The following is a 21,833-nucleotide window of genomic DNA, read 5'->3' as shown; positions in this document are numbered from 1 at the left end:
CTTTGTCAGGACATTTAAAGATAATAGTAGTGAGAAGTTAAAAACACCTGCCCGTTTCACTGGCATCGCTGCAGAATTTACAAAGGGAGTAAAAGGTTAAAGAGGTTATTATGTGGATTGTTTTTGTGTCCTAAACATTCGTGTTATACATTAGCCTTGTATCTCCCAAAAAGCTCTATGAAATTCTGGAATTCCCTGTGTAAATGTTTGCTTAAACTGGATTATTTCATCAGGCTGCATAGCTGATGTGAAATCACTGCGATTTTAAGGCGGCAATTTTTTTAAAATGAGTTTATAATCATCAAAATGTACTTATTCTTGTTTCACGGGGTCATCCAAACGGTTTGTTAACAAAATGTTTGTTCACTTCCAAGTCTCAACCTTATCAGAAGATTCTAAGGTGTTTGTACATTTGTAAGAGTTTGTGTTTGGGCACAGCTTATGAAGGCATCTTGTGCAGTTGAGATGCTCATCCAGCAATCATTTCTTTTCATACTGTAAGCTAAAGCAGGATGTTGAAAAGTAAAATTGCGTCCATCACAGAACAATGGAAGTCCCACAGTCAATTTGTGTATTTCACTGGCTGTCCTTTGTAGAAACACATACTTGCAGACTATGACTTTGCTGCATCTGCGTGGATCTGTCTCTAAGGCTGGCACTGGTGCAGTTGCCTTACCTGCGATTCTTCTCTGCTCGTTTCAGCGCTGGGATTTAGCTAGTGACTGCATCGTTGGTGTTCTGGAAGGCAGCGGCTCTCAGCGATAAGAGGAAAGAGAAAGAACCATGAGGTCACTCCACTATTTCAGTGCAACAATCTGAGAGCGGTGGAAATAGCAGCTGGTGCCATAATGTTTGGCTTCACTAGATGTCCAACTGTTACCATGACGACAAAACATGTATTGAAGGGGTGGTTTGCATTTTGTTTATTTGTTTTCCTGGCTCAATGGGCAAGCACAAAAAGCAAACATTAAACAGAAACAAGCTCTTATCCTGAACCAAGACGATAATGACATAATGAAGTTTCTGGAACTAACTGGGAAAAAACTTTTTTTAAATTACGTAGTTATGTAATTTTCATATTTTTTCATATAATGTTTTAAATTACATAAATAAAGTGAATTTCAGACCCATTCCTGGTTTCAATTTACAAAAGTACACATAAGCAATGAACTGTACAGTATATCAAATTAAATATGTATCGTATGTATTAAATATGTATAAGTATTATGCATTTACTTTACAACATTAAAAAGTTTGGGGCAAGAAGTCTGAAATATGGCCATAGTGGTGGAAAACATAAGAAATAACCAAATTTATTGAAGAAAGTAAGCCAGTTCAGTAACATCAGCAATTAGTCCTATGTAAATAGGTGTCACTCTGCAGATGTGTACAGTAGAGAACAAGGGAGGAATGGTGGTAAAATGAGTTGAGGAAAATGAGGCTGACAATTAAAAAGCAATGGTAACGCCGAAGCCCCGATTAGCAAAACAGATATGAGGCGAGCATCCAGCAAGAACAAGAATGTTGCCTGAAATCTGCTGACCGATGGCCTTTCATACACATTAGGATCGTCTCCCTAGGTTGCACAGGTGAGAGCCAGAAGGAAGTAACATTCTGGAGGATGGACCCCAGGACACCCTTCCCCAGGTGATCCATCACCGCGTTTGGTTTAGGTATTGTTCAGGTAGACGCAGCACTCCGATCTTGTCCCAAGCCTGTTGTGATGGAGGAAAGGGTTCCCTCATCCCATGGTCACTAAGTGTTCCAGCTCCTGGATCTGGATCCTTCTGAGCTGAAGTCCAGCTTTCACTGGGAGTATACCATGGTGAGATTCATGCAGACAAAAAAAACCTCTGTAAACATGGTGTGAGTTCAGTTCCTGTGGTGTTTTTTGCAAACGTGAATAGGGAGCTTTCCTGAAAGGGGTCTATTTTTCATCTTTGTCATTCCTAGGTATTTTGCGCATGGAACAAGTTTTGTACAGGAAAGCTGTCGCTCAGAATTTCAGCTCCCTCGTGGGTCCTTTAAATGAGGCAAAAATTTTTCTCGTTTACTTACAGTGCCCTTTTCCACCAAGATGTATGACCTTGACTTTTTGATAAAGAAACGAAGTGAACCACACACGGTGCATATAAACTGAGAAACTGACCTCTAGTGTGGGAAGTAGTCTCCAAGCTGGAGATGGAGCCTGTAAATAACTGAGGGGTGAGACTTTCTCGGCTGTAATTCCCCCTCTCTTGGTCTCTCGCTCACTTTATGAGGGAAGTGACTTCATCATCGTTCAACCCAAAAGGCATGCAGTACTGGGCTGCTGGAAGACTACATCTGGCCAGTGATGTCACCACATTGGACAGACTCCCAGAGATTAGGTCTTCCTTCCAGATATTTTTGGAGATAAAGAAGGCCTTATCTCTACTCGTCCCATTGCTTCTTTGCAATCCACTCTGGTCGACTATCCCCAGCATCAGCCACCAGAGATGTTTGATTCCTTTTGACCCTCGGCTCATGGTGAAGAGAAATCGTTTCCAGAATGATGCCTATGGCATGATGTTGTGAAGAGAATGTTATCTGCAACTATTAGTCCTGCTATCAGACTTCTTTAGAAGCTGTTGGAAATAAAGTGGAAAGAAGACGATATTTTTGTTGGTGAAGCTTATCGTGGCCCTGCAAGGTGCTGGGGGGTCACGACCAAATATATTCTGCTTTTTTAATGTTATCTGCCATTCTGGGTCTTTCCCATACTAGAGGAAGCTGTTTTTTTATCTGAATAATAATATGTGGCAGCAGGTAACCATTCCCTTGCAATCAAAGGACCCAGATTTGAATCCCACCTCTTGCTATAGCACCCTTGATCATGGTACTTAGCGTGAACTGCTCCAGTAAAAACTACCCAGCTCTGTAACTGGGTAAATAATAAGCAGTTTAATATACACTCATTCTTAATTGCTCAGAAGAAACACCTCAACTAAATGAGTAGTAATATTTCGACATTACATGTCTTTTGCTCGATGAAAAGTATGCAGCTTGTGTCTACAGTCTGTTTGACCATGTTGGAAAAACCCCGATATCTCAAACATTTGACGAGTAGTATCTGCAAGCATTTCACGTTTATGTATTATGCCCTCGTGCGATCCCGCTCTCTTCTCTGGAACTATCTGGAGTGCTGTCGTCAACATCGTATGGACGCCCTAGCCCTGGATTCTCATGCTATATCACTGTGAGCCTGGCCCACTCTTCAGCTTCTATTTATATCATTTTTATATGAGAACATGGTATCCCTAATCACCCCCAGGGTTACCCTTGTAAGGTTACATTTAATGGTTGAAGAATCTAACTGACTTTTAATGTGTTGCAGTGTGTTGGGACAGCGGGGTAGAGAAATGGACCCGGAGCTGGAGCTCTCTGTTTACATGCCCTTGGTACACAGAAAGCTGAGACCCAAGTCAAAACGTGATGCCTGGTTGGGTCTGTCAGCATGAGATACAGAAATACATAACTGTAGTCCAGCACTCCTTCCTTTGAAATATAACGTGTAACAGTTAGTTTCGTTGCTTTTTGTCTACAGAATATGATAATTAACCCATGTGGAAATAAAAATAGCACCAAAAAGGTTTTATGTAAAGCAACATTACAAAATTTTCCGGAAAAATTCAAAGCCACTTGCGAACACACTGACAGCACTGCAACATGGGCGGGGTTTGTGCCACCCTTTAATCCAGATAAATGACAAAATGGGATGAAAAGGTACCTTGGATCTTATTTTAAAGATGCATTGAGTCGCCAGCAGTTGGGCCTTGTGGATTGTCTGGACCTGGGAGACGACAAACAGCCCCTTTCAGATGGAGAACAGAAAGTTAGAACCCCCGCTGGCATACAAAGTGGACGCCCGCTCTGCAGCGCCACAAAGGTCTGGGCACTGGCTGTCTGTTGGAAATGTTTTTGAAACGGTAGTTACTGAAGTTCTTTATTGAAAATGCCTGTTTTGAAGTCCAACGAGATTAATAATTCACTGATGTGTGTGGCACACGGGAAGGAATCACACTGCTTGCAACTTCCTCCCTTTTACACGAACCAGATTGTAACACAACAAGGCCAAGCAGGCTGTTCTGCAATTTATCGTTTCTTCAAAAAGGTTCATTCTTTGCCTGATTTAGATTTCGGTCGCAATCATTCAAAAGCAACAGTATGACTGGTAAACTAACCTTGCTGAACTTGTCAGTTGAGCTTGTGTTTCTGTCACGTCCACGCCAACAATGCAAGAGACAACACCTGACTCCGCACTAGCTCATGAGTAATCGCTCACCCTATAAAGACCCTCTTCAGCGCCCGTACCGTTGCGGAATCTCGTTTGGGACAACCGCCCTTCCTCGTGCTACTACACACACTCTTGCTCCGTTCACGATCTCTGGTTTTTTTGACTCCTTGCTTCGTTCTCCGACCACATCCATGGATCCTCGCTCCTATCCTGTTCGCCGATCGACTGACCCTTCGCCCCTCTCTGGTTTTGAGAACTTGCCTCTTCCCTCAACTTCTGACGAACAACGCTGCACTTGGGTTCAGCCGTCCCGGCTCCCTGCGTTCCGCATGACAGCTTCGCTACATGGGCTCTGTTTTAACCACACTTTGCCTGAGGCCTCCCTCTGGGTCTAGCTACCTTCACGGCTTTCTCTTGAGATGTTTTACACGGAAATAGTCGGTGTCTCCTCTGGTTTTCTTTCGGGTGTTTGGAGAAATAGCTGAATGCCTGTAGAACTTGCTTTTATATGAAGTGCCGGGTGCATCGTTGCATTCTGCTGAAGCTGTCGAGCTTTTGTACTCCGCCTTCCCCTCTTGGGTTCGCTCAAGCTGTTCCACAACTGTGTCTCTGCTCCATCTCCGTAGGAGTTTGTGAAGGACACTTGTGCACGTGGGGATTGCGAATCGCTGTTGCCTGTCAGTTCCCCGTTTCCTGGATGTTAACAAGATGAGAACAGAACTCAGACTGTGGAGGTCGAATTAGGCCAAAACACCAGTCACGCCTAGTCACCTCACATGTCCTGCTCCCCTAGAGCCACATACCACTACATCTTATGTTTACCTAGCACATGTGTTCTCAGGGGCTCTACTGGTTTGCACTGTGCTGAATTAAAGTAACTGAGTGGAAGGTCACCTCAGCATTGTGCTCCAGCAACTGAACCGTTATTAATTCAATGGTTACTCAACAAGCCACAGAACCCATGGCCCATATGGACTGGATTTCCTTATAGCCCATAGGTTCTACTAGTTTGCCACAAGTTGTTACTCAAAGTATGTAGTTTACATTTCCCATTTACACAGCTGGATAGTCACTGAAATATATTCAAGTTTGTGGCGGCATGGTGGCACAGCGAGTAGTGCTGCTGTCTCATAGTGCCTGGGTGGTGCGAGAGAACATGGGTTTGATCCCCTCAGCTCAGTCTGTGTGGAGTTTACATGTTCTCCCCGTGTCTGTGTGGGTTTCTTCCAGGTGCTCTGGTTTCCTCCCACAGTCTAAAAACATGCTGTTCAGGTTCACCCATAGTGTGTGTGTTCCACTGATCTATGGATGTGTGACCCAGTGTAAGTAGTGTATCTAGCAGTGTAAGTCACCTTGGTGAATAAGGTGTGTGGGCTCATAACACTACATAGAGTTCATTGGAAGCTGCTTCGGAGAAAAGCGTCTAAGTAAATAAATGTAAGTCAGGTGTCTGACTTGGCATGATCTGGTCAGTTCTAAGGCCAGAAATGACAATACAGGCTGGAATCAGTTATAAAATGAACTTACGTCAATGTTTTTGAACTTCTATTAATAACAGTTGCCCTTCGACTTATCGACTTAGGACCGAAAGTTAGTCTGTGACTTGACAAGTTTGTAAGTCAAATGTAACATGGAGCAGGCAGGCGGCCTGTCATCGGTTCTATCGTCCATGTCTAATGTGTGGCAGTAAAAAATAGTGGTATTGGATTAAATGACTATTTCGGGAATCACGTCGGTATGCGTATCTCTCAATCCGTTGGTGACAGGCACTTTTCTTCACCCTAAGTTGTACCTGGCTTTGGAGAAGAGCCTCTGCTAAATGAATAAATGTAATGGAAATGTCAGCAGCCTGGGCACCTCTACGGGGTGGGATGTCGAAGCACAAGGGATTGCGTTGGTGTGCTGCACCTAAGACAGATTCCCACATTATCCGATTGGATGCTCAGCGCAGAGGAAGGCAACGGCAGGGGATTTTCACACGTGAACAGGGTGACACGGCAGGCTGTCTCTCTCTTCCATTCAGCAGACCGTGGACAGAGAGGGGAAGACATCCCTCCCTCTGGTAAACTGCGACTGCTTGTGCATGAGCCTGGGTCAGTGAGATCAGGATTGAGTCAGAGGATTTTTGGTTTTGGCAGCAGTATTTACAACAGAGAGTAAAGAAGAAAGGCCAATAAAGAACCCTGGCGCAGAGCAGGACCAGAGTGTTGGTGGTCACCTGTGGCTCTTCAATCCTTACTTTCACCCCACATGTCACAGAAAACACCCAATGCAACCATAGTAATAAGAAAAAAGAGAGTAATTATTAGAAATATAAAAAAATGTAAGTTGTGTGTTACTTACCTTGAAGTGCAGACAAGTGGGCATCATCTCAGACCCGGAGGTATTACAGGGAGGTGGAGGATGATTGAGAGGCAGCACTTTTTTGGAGACTCTTTGGAGACTCAAAACTGGTGGCTTTAGAAAGCATAAAATCATTTATATCTTATTTACCTTCTCTTTGCCTCTTTTCCACCTTCTCTACCCTTTTGAAAAACTTAAGTGTTTGGATAGATTACCTTTTCTTTTCTTGGTAAATCACTTTATAGCACGTAAAGGCCTTATGTTTTGCATTTGACCCTTTAGCAAATGTTACAATATTCGCAACTTGTGACACTAAACAACCTAAAGCCTTTCTGTCAACTAGAAACTTTTGATTCAAGGCAGAGCTTATTGTTCGCAATTATCGTCTGTTGCCACATCAAGTAAATGTTTGGCACAACTGGAATAGTATGCTAGCTCTCTTTTTCTGGGAAAAAAAAAAATTCTAGAGACTTATCAAAAAAAATTGTAGTAATGAAAATCAGTTCCTTGAAAGTTTTGCAAATTGGGGAGAAATGGGTAATAATAATAATAATAATAATAATTCATTGAGGTAACAGTATTCTCCAAAGCAGCTTGCAATATTAGGCTTGTATAAAAAGCTTGTTACGATTTTTTAATCATTTTGCGTTTGTCATTTTCACTGCAGCAAACCAGGGTAAGAAAGCGAACACGAAACCCCAGTTAACCTGTGACAGAACGCGGCAAAGCAAAATATATCCGAGGACATATTGAAGCCAAGCGCTCTTATAATCAATAACCACAGTTTCACAACATTTCTTGCTTTTCTTGCCACGCAGTGGTGAGCTGACTCATGAATGGGCCTCCATTTCAACAGCAGCTACTCAAACTAGCACAAACAGCCCTGGCTGGAGGTAGCGGGCCGTAGCTGGAAGATGGTATATTATTTACAGCCTCTGATGGAGGTTGGGCTACAACTAACATGTGTTAAAGCAATAAAGCTTCATCCTCCCTCGTGGCCCCGCCGCACGAGTGACACCCCTATAAATACCTAGAGAAATTTCAGGAGCTGACAGCTGAGGCCTCCATCCCAGGAGGACCAAGATTCTAGGCTTCAGTCCGATACAGCTATCACCTGCCATGTTTTGATGTAATCCTAAACAGAACAAAGGTTACAGAATTAAATGCTTGGGATTTATTTGCTCATCCAGACAGATATAGTTTTTCCCTCATTCTTACGGCTGGATTTTACAGCTGACTGCGCTATTGTGCCAAGGTGCAACAGCATTTCCCCTCCTGGGATGCCAAACTTTGACCTTTAGGTTTAAAGTCAGTTTGCATCCGAAGTTTTGAAAGTCACAAGGTTTAAGTGAAGGTCACACAGTGAAAAGGACACTTTCACGCCACTCAGTAAACTTTATGGAAGGAATTTCAAATTAAAGATAGATTTAAAAGGAGGAATTACTCGCACAGGAGCCAATGCATGGTTTTCTGTATTGAACCCTATAAGACCAGATTCCATCGTTGGCTGGAAGGGATATTAAGCCATGAAACATCATTGTTCTTACAGGTGGTGTAGAGCGGATGAACGTGTACACACAATGAAGTGACCTGACCACAACAGTCATCTGAGTGACCGCTGGTATGTTGTTGTCCTAACCCAAGGCTTCGCTTAAGATATTTGGTATGGCGTCCGTACATAAACATTCAGATGTTTTTCACTGCCTTGTTTAGCCATGTTGGTCTTGGCTACGTCTACATACATAGTTATTGGGTTCTGCACAAATCAAAGTGACATTCAAAGTGAAGGCAGCCATGATGCTTTACCCACAGGAGCGCTTGGCCGTTCCTCTGAAACACTATTTATAACCCCAGGGCCAAGCGGGTTGCTGCCATTACACTGCCAGCATTTTCCCAGCATTGAGTCACAAAGCAGTTCCGTCACAGTCTCCAACTCGGGACCTTGCGTGCTGTCCCCGTTCGAATGCAGCGCCCTCCCTCTACGGAATCCCAGTTTGTGTGTGTTTATGCAGCTGTCTCAGTTATCGCTGTTGGTGGTGCCACGCGATGGAGTGTAACATAATTACCTTTGAATTGTCTTTGTTTGTTTACTGCAAGCGAGGGCCACATCAGGCCTAGGGAAGTGCAGTCCTGAATTCTGCAGAGCTGCCTTGATGACTGCAGTGGTTTTTCTCTGCGACCGCCGGTTGCAGATGATATCCTGTTGAAAATGATGACGTCAGTTTGAGTTATCAAGTCAAGCATAACAAAAACCAGCCCACCATGCAGCTGTCAAAGACTGGAGGCGCTCGTTCTCGATTTGTTGTCTACTGGGAGGTTAACATCCTTGAACGGTGGTGGAACGATGCTGATCGCTGTTGTTGAGTGCCAAGGAAATTTTATGTGCGAAGAACATCCCCTGCTGTTTTACTGGCCTACATCCTTGTATTAATAGCATTTCCATTTATTGCCAAGACCGGTCTCTTCTTCATAAAGGGCTTCTGGCTCGGGGCAGACAGTTTCCTGTTGGTCCTACACAATGGGGTTGGCTGCAGCTGTGTGGTCAGGCAGGGCCCACACCATCTTTCAGAGAAGGCGGATGCAGCCCAGGTGCAGGGTCAGAGGAAACTATGACTATGACGGAGCATCAGCAACTGGAAATTATGCCCTCACCTACCAAATTAAACGCTTGGGAAGATGAGGATCTGTGTGGCTTGTACTTGACACATATGGACAACCACGATTCTCCAATTCTATGACAGATCTCTATTATAACTATAGTACACCCCCCACATCTTTCCAGCTGGAGACAGTACACTCTATGATATTAATATTGCGGCAGTCTAATGCCTGGATAAGCTAGTTGCTCGTTCTGCGGTTGTGTGAAAAGTTCTTGAAATGTATTTAATTGGAGAACCCGGAAATTTGGCGAGTTCCACAGTGACATGAAAGGGGTGGAATTTAATAGCACCTTGGTGTTTTCCTGATGACAGTTTCAGAGGAAAAATACATTTTAATGATAAACTTGAGATGTAATCTCAGATAACTTGCTCTCAAAAACTTTGTGTCCAACATTTTTTCAGTGACGGATCCAGCTAACCGTCTTTTACGCATGTATTGTACGGAACGCTTTGTTTTTATTTGGTGGCAAGATGAATACAGTATCAGTGATGGGAACCGTCCCTGCAGTCTGCTTTTTTGCTCTGGTACCATTAAACGTCCCGAAGAGATCTTTACAAACAGCGCCTACAGCCATTGTGTCGTATGCCTCCAGTGAACTGAGTAAACTTTGTCACGAGAGCAAAGGACGAGCATGGAAATGAAGCCCAGCATGAAGGACACTTGGATCTTCGCAGAACATGAGTCAGAGTTCAGAGGTCACATGACATCACAGAGGAGGTGCTAAAGACTTGCTGTTTGTCTGCAAGTAATTACAAGTCCTGAAGTCACAGCTAGAACATGGCTGAGATTTCCAAAATAGTCATCTGTCACTGTCAGGCTGCAAGGCTGAACACATTCATTAGAAATCCTCCGAGGGGTACAGACAGGCTCTTTACTCGGACCGCTCAAATTCTCTCAACCTGCTTTGAGCCCACCTGAAACCTTCTGCGCTGGTCTCATTTCTTCTTCCAGAAACCTGGAGTGTGCCTCCTTTTGCCCTTGCTAACATGGATGCGTACACATTCATGTATTTGAAATGTTTATTTTTTAATTTATTTAACTGACATTTCTCTCCATTGCAGCTTACAATGATAGGTTTTCATACTGTGCTACAGCTTTCTACCCTTTTATACAGTGGAGTAATTTTTGTTGTATGAGTTTATGGTAAGGGTGGCATGGTGGCGCAGCAGGTTTGACCTGTTCCTGCTCTCTGATGGGTCTGGGGTTCGAGTCCTGCTTGGGGTGCCTTCTGATGGACTGACAGCCCGCCTTGGGTGTGTGCCTCCAGCCGTGCGTCCTGTGTTGCCGGGTTAGGCTCCGGCTCGCCGCGACCCTGCTCAGGACAAGCGGTTTCAGGCAATATGTGTGCGGGTGTGAGTTCAGGGTAAGGACCATTTTCAAGGGTACTACAGCAAGATTCCCAGCTTTCTCAATGGCTGTGTAAAATGAAAGCTTGAACGGGAAGCCAGAAGAGAAAGCATTAAGCCAACAGACTGCGCATTCTGGAGTGTTGCTTTCCTTGAATCTCTGAACCACTGGACATTATTTGACAGATAGAGTCCTTTGTGCAAAGGCCAGAGTGAAAGCCAGTTGTTGGAACTGACTAATTTTCAAAGCAAACCAATCAGTCATCCAACAAGGCCTGGATTCCTGCTGTGAGTTTCAGCAGTTTCACTTTGAGCTGACAGCGTGCCAAAGAGTGAGTCACCTCGGTCACCTCTTTAGTCCCCTATTTCTCTTTTCTGTGCTGTTCATACCCCTTCCGCCTTGGGATCCAAGACCCCTTTCCCCACCCCCAAGATCCCATCCCTAAACCAGCCAACGTCAACCTAATACGTGTGACAATGCGAGCGAGGAAGTGGCTGCACCGACTCAGGGCAGTCACGTGACCACCGAGTTTGTGTTATTAATGCCTCATGCAAAATTTGGAAGGGAAGGCTGCTCTTCGCTCAGCTGTGAAAGTTATGGACTTAATTAGTTCCACCTCTCGTCGTGGCCATTAGGCCATTAGCCCTGTCTCTCAGCCTGAGCACCAGCTCCAGTTTCACATCATCTGTTACTGCTGCTAACTTTCACTGTGGGATGTGGGGAGGGGGTGGGAGTCACACAGAGGTGACCTGAATCCTGCCTGAATGAGGATTGAGGAGCAGCCCCACGCAAGAACGTGTGCGAGAACATGGAGCGGTGAGTTACGCGTGCCTGGGTGCACGTCCAGCCCGGCGCAGCGCAGATGTTCGTGGAGCATCGCGGATCATGACTGGGACTCAACTCTTGGCACTGACAAGCAGTAAATCCCAACCCAATGCCTCGCACTCCATCTCTGTTTAGGTTCTCCGCCAGAGGCCTCGTGTCTGAGCCTCGTACATTAAATCTCATGAAGTTCTGATGCGAGTGAATCCACAGAGGACTACGTGCTCTAGACAGAGTGTCTCGATGAGGAATTAACTGAGAGCACTCCATCAGCTGTGTAGTTGTGCTGTCTCCGGAATGTTCTATGTTAAAGTGTACTACTTAAGCAATACTTAACTGAGGCTAAGGACAATGTTCAATGGAAATACACACACACACACACACACACACACACACACACACACACACACACACACTTGTCCTGAGCGGGGTTGCAGCAAGCTGGAGCCTAACCTGGCAACACAGGGCGTAAGGCTGGAGGGGGAGGGGACACACCCAGGACAGGACGCCAGTCCGTCGCAAGGCACCCCAAGCGGTACTCGAACCCTAGACCCACCGGAGAGCGGGCACAGGCCAAACCTGCTGCACCACCAAACCCCTCTCAATGGAAATATGTATTTTAAAATATAGTGTGTACTGCCTATCCAGTATACTGTATATAAAAATGAAGTGAGCATGTGGCATGGAAAATGTAATGTTTAGTGATGTCTGCAGTTGTTGGCAAAGTGACCAGATATGTTACAGCTGTGACGGTTAGCCTGCCGCTAAATTCCGTTTTACACTCATCCCCATCCCAAAAGAAAGCATGGTAATCTGATCCCCATATAACAATATTTCACCTAATGGGGTGATTTCGCTGAATGAATTACGCCCATTAAGTGTGAAAAAGCTGTATTTTACCCCATGAACCAGTGCGAAATGCAGCCCCTATAGGATACACTCCGAGGGAATCCTTCTTGAAAAGAATTAATCTGTTGACCCAGAAAGGCCTCAGGGCCCATGTGGTTCGACTGGCCCACGTGTGATCTGAGCTTCATGGAGAAGAACAGCTACAAAGACTCAAAATCAACATCAAAGTCTTGAACGCATTTGCTGTTCTGGCTGCGATACTTTAAGCTCACAGCAGGATCCACTTTCTTTCTGCAGGATGTGAAGGTGAATACCTGAGATGTGCCCTTTCAGCAGACACAACACATTTTGTATGACGGACATGTGATTTTTGGTAGTCAGGCATGTGAGAGGCGAGTTAGACTTGACACAATGTGTTTAGCGCTTTACGTCTTGCTTATGTCAGCTGCATATTATGAATGTTCTACAGGTATAAGTCAATCACTGCATCTTCATCTTTAATGATGGACTGGTGGCCTGTGTAAAAAAGGTGTAATTTCTCCTTCATCTGTCACCTGTCATTTCCAGCACATCCTGGTGCCGTTTGAAATGATTTATGAATTTATAATTAAGATGAGCTTCAGAACCTTCCAGCTTCCCGGAGTCTCATGTTACGAAAGGGTTCACGCAGGCGGCAGTATTAGGATACACCTCGGGGCAATGGAGGTGAGATGAGATGTCTTACGGCAGCCGAAAAGCCGTCAGCCTTTCAGCCCTCACACATCCCACCGTACCGCGGTAATCCTCACATCTTTTACACTGACACTGAAAAGACAGATTTTACATAAACAGCATAACAAAATGATATGTTAAAATATAGCGAAATAAGGTGGCAGATGGGGAAAGGAAGTCTGAGAGAGAAAGAGATTAAAATAAAGTTATTAAAGAGATATGGCATTTATATTTGTTTTTTTGATTCAAACTCTGAATACAGCTCAGACAGCGCTAATTACAGAATGCAGAAATCAGGTAATTAGGGATACTGTCCATGGTCCTGAAATGCTGTACGTAAATACTCTGTGGGCCGAATGCTTCTTCTCATATTTTGGCACCGGTTGCTTCATCCAGTTGGGTAACAGCCTGCTGATGAATGTTCGCCTCGTGTTGCTCCGGCACATTCCGTGCTGTTCCGCATTGCCAAACATCCAACGGCAAGGTGGCCGGTCAGGAGACACGGTGGGTGACTTGCGATGAAGAAACAAAGCACAGTTTGGTTCTGGTTTGGGTTGACAGGAGCGAAAATGTGGCACTCATGAGTTTTCACAATTAACACCTGGTCTATTTCCGAGCCATGAAAGGTATAAGCGTATAATGCCGTTGGGATAATGTGGCACTTCATGGTGCCAGTGTCCACTTTTGAACATTTGTGCATTGATTTTTAGAGTTTGAACCATCTTCATTCTTGGGATCCTTTCTGTCTCCTGGCAGGGGAGGATGAGATCCAGGAACAGTAGTGTGCAGAGCCCAGCCAGCGGGCCGCAGGGTGTCTCCCAGCAAACCAGTAGTAACAGAGAGGAGCTGGGTATCAATGCTCTGGGCTCCAAAAAGAAGAAGGTGAAGCCCCAGCAGGAGAAGAATCTGGAACACGAGGTGTGCGGAACAGTCAAAAGTTCCCCGAAACCCTCAGGGACCAGTGTTCAAAAGACAGGAGTCATGGACTTTGCCAAAGAGGACCTCTTGCGACTCTTGGGAGTTATGGAGGGAGAAGTTCAGGTAAGAGTCCCGTGTTCATCCGGAATCTGATTCACAGCGAATGTAAGTATCGTTCGGGGCAGGTCAGCTAAACCCTCAGCAGTAGCAGTCAAAAGTTTGAGTACACCCGGGCAACCTGGACAAAATTTGTATGTAAGGAACTGGACAGAAGGGTGACAGGAAAACAACCCACAAGTGTCCTACACCTCTGGGAACTGTTGGCTCAGACTTGTTAACCGAATGCCTTGCGAATAAACAATATTTTCAGAATGTGTACTCGCACTTTTTACTGGTAATGTAGATGGTGAACGATTAAACTAAAGCACGAACCTCAGCCGACAAACAGTACACATCATGTGTCATCCGCATCCCATGACAGAGCGCATGTGACTAAAGGCTTTACCCTATCAGACCGCGGCTCGGCCACTAACCCCCCCCAAGGCCTCTCCCACACCGCGGTGAAACCCGTTGAGAAGAGACCGGGGGGAAGCAGGAACCATTGCGTAGCCATGCTGTCAAGCGCTAAGCCTTGCTAATTATTTTCTAATGGAATTTCATTTATAAAGAGCCCTCCGGAGAGGACCGCTGCGCCCATGCCTGCCTCGCTCGCTCGCTCGCTCTCCAGGAGCCCGGCTGATCCACTTAGGGGTGTGTCTGTGTTTCCATTGGCTCATTAACTCACACTGTATGCCGCATTAACGCTCGCACTGCCTGGGATGCTGACAGTCCCATATTTCAGGGTCAAGTGTGTCCGGCCGGCAGAGTGATAACACGAGCGCCGGCGAAATGAAATTCACAGCTTGGAAATCATTTGCTCTAAAATAGCACTGACATGAATGAAGAAAATCAGGAACAATAAAGAAATATACAAATAAAGGAAGGTGAAAACTGAAAGTAACTTGTCTCCGAAATGCTCAAAGGTCACCAGAGCACAGAAACAAACTGAAAGGTCACTGTTTTGGGCAAAAAACATGCTTTTCTACTTGATATAATACAAATGCGCACACACACACTGGCTGAAGCCGCTGCTTTCAAGTGGGGTCACCCCAAGCCAGAACCCAACCCGGCAGCACAGGGCATAAGGCCGGAGGAGGAGGGGACACAGCCAGGACGGGACGCCAGTCCATCACAAGGCACCCCAAGCGGGACTCGAACCCCAGACCCACCAGAGAGCAGGACTCAGCCAAACCTGTTGTGTTTAATGTTTGGGCAAAAAGTTCTTCCCTTTTGTTCAGCAGGGTATTCTGAAGAAATGTGAGTGCTTTGCTACAAGGTACAACAGCAGGGTCTCTCCTGGGGCTTAAAGCAGCAATCTGAGGTTGCGGCCCTGTGTCCTTAACCGTACTGTCTTCCACTTCATGGTCGTATTAGTCTGTAAACCAGGACTAATAGGCCTGTGTACTGATTTTGAGCTCAACTCATTCTCAGGTTCTTTGTTCAGTTCTTTTGTTTTCTTACTTTAGTCAAGTCTAGAGTAGTTAAAAAATATGTTTTGGAAGATAATTAGCATAAGTGCATTGATTAAAAAAAAAAATATTATAAATAAACCGACTATTAGATGCCAAACATGAATCATCTTTGATTTTAGTTTTGCAGTTTCCAGCTCATTTCTGTATCTTCTGCTCCACCTGCCGGTGGGTTTGTGTGTGTTGATTAGTTTTCTGCCAAATACATTTCTGCAGGCACTTGCTCATACTGTATAACTACTTTTAAGTGCCTTATATTTAACATTAAATGCAAGTTAAATTTCGAAAAAGTCTTCAAAAGTGGGGGGTGCGGTGGTGCGGTGGAGCAGCAGGTTTGGCCAGGTCCTGCCCTCCGGTGGGTTTGGGGTTCAAGTCCCGCTTGGGGTGTCTTGCGATGGACTGGCGTCCCGTCCTGGGTGCGTCCCCTCCCCCTCCGGCCTTACGCCCTGTGTTGCTGGGTTAGGCTCCGACTCGCCACGACCCCGCTTGAGGCGAGCAGCTTCAGACTGTGTGTGTGTGTCTGCCTGTCTTCAAAAGTACTAGCAGACTTGACACAACAGGTAAGAGAAATAATCACCTGTCGATGGAGCTCGGGATCGTTGAGAAGCCGTGTGCCTGGGGGGCCCACCTGTGAGCTGCTCCTCGGTTTGCTTTGCTGTGACCAGCTCCAGTCAATCCCCACAGAGCCTGTCACTGCTCCGCACAGGCGCGAGAAGACGTCATCCACATGCTGCGGTCCGAACGGGTTCGACCCGAGGCCCTAGAGGCCCACTACGGCTCTGCCGCCCCCTTCAGGCCCCTGCAGGCCCTGCACCGAGACGGCCTCCTCGTCAAGTCCAAGTCCTTTGGGGACGACGTGTACCAGAAACCCATGGTGGAGGTGAGCAGCACTACTAGAGTACCTGACCCTTCACAAATCTGTGTGATCAAGCTGATGCAGTAAAATTTACCCCCTTCCATAACCGTGTACCTATATACAGGACTTTCTGGCCTGCCCAGACAAGACAGTTTTACCTTACCTTTTCCGTAACCCCAATCCTAACCCTGACCCTTATGTAGAAGGGCAGAAACAAAATCCGAATTTACCCTCACCCCTCAATCACGTACACTGTGGATATACTCTTTTTCATTGATTTTGTGAGCAGCACAGGGTCATGACAGCATAGAGGCAGAGACGGTACACGGAGAAAATGCACATACTGTATGTCCAAACACACAGGGCGAGGACTCAGGGTCAAAAGGATTCAATTTAGTGCTTTCTAATAACTTCCAGAAGGGCGTCCACACTTTCCTGAATTCATTACAATTGTCATGCAAATCAAACGTCATTTTTTCAAGCGATAGCTGTTCTGGCTCCGGAATGGAATCCCACGCCGGGTCGGGCTGCGGTTCCTCTTCTTCGTCGGCCCTCCATCCTAACTCGGCCCTCCGTCCCACAGCTGGAACGTCTGGAGGACAAGCACCGCGAGACGTACCGCCGCATGCTGGAGCAGCTGCTGCTGGCGGAGAAATTCCACAGGCGCACGGTCAACGAACTGGACTGCGAGAAGCGCAAACACACCGACTACATGAACAAGAGCGACGACTTCACCGACTTGCTGGAGCAGGAGCGCGAGAGGTGAGGGCCCGCGGGAAGCCGGAGGGCCGTGGACGAGGGCCGGCGAGACCCTCGGCTCAGTGATACGCCGCATCGGATAGGGATGAACGTGACGCCGAGCTGACCGCAGCATCACGGCGGGTCTTCTCAGCTGAATTCAAACACGAATAGCAACTGAAGAGAACAAGGGTTATGGTCGCGGTGTTCAAAGTTGTGCTGGCAACTCTTTTAGTTTTTCTTTTCTTTCTGCTTGCATCTGCCCCCCTCATCGGAGGACAACCGCATTCATCGTTCGTCTCGGTAATACACAGCGCTGAGAGCTACTCTCACACTTTCTGCCTCTCTCGGTTCCAGCTGTAACCGTCACAGCAGGAATCCTCATAAAAAGCACTGAGCAAGTCTTGCCAGCGTAGGAGCTCCTGCAAAACACCCGCGTAGGATGAACATATTAGCAACGGTATCCTGCCTACCTGTGGTTTAAAAGACAGGTTTGAGACCGGTGTGGTTTCCCATACTGGATATTTCATGGATCTCATGAATACTACCCCGCTTATCCTATCATGTAAATTATACCATAGCATTCGGTTCGGTGCAGCAGCCTCATCTAGCGGCTCCCACTGTGAAAGTTACAGTCCAGCTCTCCTTCCGTCTGTAACACGATGGAGCCGGGATAGAGGCCGCCATCTATGTGACGCGCTCCTTGTAGCATCGCAGCGCAGCCAGTTTGCCGGCCGTCGTGACTGGTCTGATCGAAACAAAGGGACGAGCCAGGAGAGAGCCATGCTCTGCTGACATCACCCTAATCGGCTTGTGAGAAGGTTGGAGTGGCGTCGGTGTGACGATTGCTGTCCGAATGCAGAGGTGAACAGGAGATCAGGGCACATGCACCTGGACACACATCAGGTGTAAAAGCAAGAAGCGGAAGACCCAATGCATGACGGCACATGGTGTCTGATTGCGGGCAGAGCGGTCCTTGGGCCACCCTCAGCAAGGATTCTGCCCTCTCCGGTACCGTGGCTTTCCGAGGCTTCTGTGTAAATGTGCTGCATGATCTCTGAGTGCAACTGATAACAGCTCCCATTTGAGTTTCAGCATCCGGTGGAAAAATTGGGTCCTTCCCGCGGAAGCTTTTACGCTGCATACGTAAGCGCTACATAACATAAGTCAAATATATTGAATATGCGCTCAGTTTTTTATGCGTAAGCATTTCAGTCAGTGGAGCATCATGTCTTCCTGCAGTTGCTCTGTATCAGCAACTGAAACAATTTGAGGGTTTCCATAAATTCGCTGTGAAAAAAAACCATTAATAATTTTTTTCCCCCTTTATTTGAAGAGCAGCAGTTTCTTTCAGCGTTTTTTAAACCCAGAACATTGCTTAATCAGAAATTGGAAACATCTGTATGTAAAAAAAGAAAAAAATTCCAAAACTCCAAAAACCTTCTTAAAATCAGCATGTGCCGGGGCCTAACCATACCCGCTTTCAGCATCTCGGAGCGCAAAGGGAGTCAGTTGGCTGCATAAATTGTTTTGTAAGAGGAAAAACATTCACCCTCTATCGCCGTGGAGGGGAGCCCATTTGCAGCCCGATTTCCCGTAACGCCTGAGCGATGCCCCCTTGGTTGCCCCCCCACCACCGCCGCCACATGCCTCCGCGTTCAAGGAGGTTTCATGCTCTGTCGACCGGGCTGAAGTGATGACAGCCCATGACCTCACCGAGTATGTTAATTGCCTCCGAGGTGCCGGGGGAAACGCAGCGACCATCCGCTTCACAGGGACCAGGTTTATTTATCCTGTTGTCAAGATTCCCAAAAGGCTGAAGATTTCATTTAAAATATACACAAAAGAAGAATACTCTGGAGGTATTCTTTAAAGTCAGATTTAATTTTTGTAAAAGAATCAGCTGGAAGAAGGAGATTTTGCCTGTAGGGATACCTTTAGCTCCGCTTTTTCCTTTCCATACTAAGGATAAATAATAATAATATCACTGGCGTGACCTCCCACCTGGCCGGTCCACCTCGCTCAGCTCCTGAAAAGTGTGTCACAGTCTTTCAGCGCTGATTAATAACACATTCCAACCCGCTACGGTCATCGCGTGGCTCCCTGGCCGGTGATGTCACCTAGAGCCTTTATCACCTCTGAAAGGAAGGTGCTCAGGGAGAAGCGGGAGGAGACAGGCAGGTTACAGCAGGACAATGAGATGCTTTTGTGTTTGATTTCATCACCCACCATCTGATCTCATCTATCTCTTCAGCCTTGACTTCCACCAACCCTGCTTGTTGTGTATCACGCTGGATACGGCACCTTTTTCAAATAGGCCTGATTAAATGAGCCCTATGAGGGCACAGAAAATCCTTGCAAGACTTGCCCAGACCCACCAACTTGTGCACAGAGAAAGTGACTGTTGATTGATAACCAGTCAGCAGGACCCTCTGTCAATCATCTGGGTGACCAGAATAAATAAAGATCTGGTCTTTACTTGGCAAACAGGGTCATTCCTCAAACACACACACACACAATGTCTACAAATGCTGCTCCCGGTGAACCGGAACCTAACGCGACAACATAGGGCGAAAGGACACACCCAGGACGGGATGACAGACTGCTGCAGGGCACCCCAAGCAAGACTCGAACCTTAGATCCATCACACAGCAGGCCCTGGCCAAACCCGCTGTGCCATCACACCCTCCTTTTCTTCACGCAACTGGCTAAGAATCTTTTACAGAGGTTAATCTGACCATCTGGTTACAAATGGTTTTCAATTAAGAAATTCATGTAAAGAGAGGGTTACCGCTCCTCTTTCTGGTCTTCTTTGCAGATTTTGAGTGTTCTACTTGTTCTTAATTTCCCAGTAGTTGTGTTTCAAGATGTGGAAGGTCAAGTTCAAGTTTAGCCATACTTGACAAATCCTTCCCCTCTTCTTCCCATAGCCATCTTTCAACAGTGCGTCTATGAATAGCCCTGATCTTAGAGTGGCGTGTAAGCGTTCTCTGTCCAGAGCAGTGCCTGTAACACCTTGTTTCGATAAGAGGGGTACGCCTTCCTGGTTCTGGTTAGAAGGCCTTGACGTACGTTCTCATTGAAGTAATGATTTGGTGGCCTCTGAAGAATTTCTCAGGGAATGAGTTTTGTCTGTTTCTGGGCTATATTCTGTTGTGGCTGTAGTGGTTCCTAGTTTTCAAAAACCAGTAACACCGAAAAATTACCAAAAAATTCACTGGGACAAGCACTGAGGATAAAGGGTTAGAATAAGGGACAAGCGGTTCAGAAAATGTATGTATGTATGTATAATATTACAAGTGCTTTTACTCTGAGTCAATAGCATATATAAAACTTTGTATAGAATTCTGTCAAATCAGACACATAAGAAGCATAAATATATGACAGAAAACAAAAAAGTTGTTTAGCAGCAAAGAAAACATCTGAATTCAAAACACTTATTTTTTAAATTGCATTGTGACCTGTTTTTCCTTACCCAGCTGATACAGTATGTTTCGGTAAAACACACCCAAATGTAGTAGGAATATGTGACCGCCATCATTCAGCTCACTTCATCAGTGTTCAGTTTGTGTCTGGAGTGTTGGTGATCAATAACAAAGTAAAGAACAATGCATATGCTTACGGCAGGAATGCGTGAACAACTGGAACTGATTACAAGTTTGTTGAGACAACATTTGGATTTTCACTCATATTAAAATTTCAGTCGTTTAAATTTTAATGTAACACAAAGTTAATAACATAAAATAAATTGTTTTAATTTTTTATAGCTGTACCAGAGACTTTTACAAATCCTAACCCATAAATAAATTGAGAGACATCTGAATGATTAAACTTTCATTGCTCTTTACTCAGTGGTAAAATTGATCTATGAACAAATCAGACAGCAAACAAACTTCTGGACCCAGTTGTATTCTGAAGCTGAGGAGCTGGTGCATTCGTTAAATCAAAAGCATTAACAATATTGCAGTGCCCCTGCATGGTTACAGCCAGCTCCAGATTTGCAGTGAGTGAAATCAAACAGCCATAGATAATCTGTAATGTTCATCAGTATTATAGTAACACCAGAGAGTACTGGAGGCAATGCAACAATAATACCAGTAATCAGGATAAGATTACAAGTCCATCTTATGTCGCTAGACATCACAAGAGCAGTATGGTTTTTACTGAGGGTGCAGCTATCTATAAGAATTTAGGGTATATATTTGGTGGAGGCACATTTTCCAGTCCATTCATCAGTTTTGAATTGCAAGGAGTAAGGAAGAGTATCTGAGATTTGTTTGCGTAAAGCTTTGACAGCCTTTTGAAGAGACCCACATAAGAATGCTAACAAACCAAGCATGAGATGGAAAATGCCCTTAGAGTGTCTGTGTGTAGAAAAGGGGCTCTGTTATCTGTGCATCCTGGTTGTCTATGAAGGTGCTCTTCAGGCATCTGCCTTTAAATGTTACCTTGTATGTACTCTGCGGGATACCCAACTGTAAGCCCCATGGTGTCTTTGACCTCCAACAACTGACCAGTCAAAATAATTTTTGCTGAATAAAATGAAAGCAGCATGAAAACAAAACAAAAAATCACAGCAAGATGATCCACCAGTCTGATTACTCTTGATTTTGATCCATCTTTTAACAAAAAGGACACCCATCACACCACCACCTACACACACTTATACACGTACACAGTCTTGCTATTGACTGCCTCTTTAGTTAACTTTAAGCTTAAAACTTTTGATACTTTTAAATACCAACTAGGTCTTGAAAAATAATTT

At 45.5% G+C, this 21,833-nt stretch overlaps 1 protein-coding gene across 5 annotated transcripts in view; it reads left to right on the top strand.

Moving 5' to 3' along the window:
- The window catches only part of LOC108929375 (filamin-A-interacting protein 1-like), a 34,476-nt gene that overhangs the window by 2,454 nt on the left and 10,189 nt on the right, over positions 1-21,833 (top strand). For 4 of the 5 annotated variants that reach the window (XR_001965747.2, XM_018743850.2, XM_018743848.2 and 1 more), the window contains exons 2-4: positions 13,745-14,029; positions 16,181-16,354; positions 16,914-17,092. Coding sequence is in view for 4 of the 5 variants with exons in the window: in XM_018743850.2 (XP_018599366.2) it covers positions 13,751-14,029; positions 16,181-16,354; positions 16,914-17,092 (632 nt within the window). In the remaining variant the exon portion in view is untranslated. Of the gene's footprint in view, positions 1-13,558; positions 13,615-13,744; positions 14,030-16,180; positions 16,355-16,913; positions 17,093-21,833 lie in introns of those variants that run through there. The other variant, XM_018743849.2, reaches the window with a different exon arrangement.

The sequence above is a fragment of the Scleropages formosus genome, chromosome 1 (assembly GCF_900964775.1).
Source record: "Scleropages formosus chromosome 1, fSclFor1.1, whole genome shotgun sequence".
NCBI lineage: Eukaryota > Metazoa > Chordata > Actinopteri > Osteoglossiformes > Osteoglossidae > Scleropages > Scleropages formosus.
The sequence above is the reverse complement of the archived record's forward strand: the minus strand, read 5'-3'. Positions and strand labels throughout refer to the sequence as shown.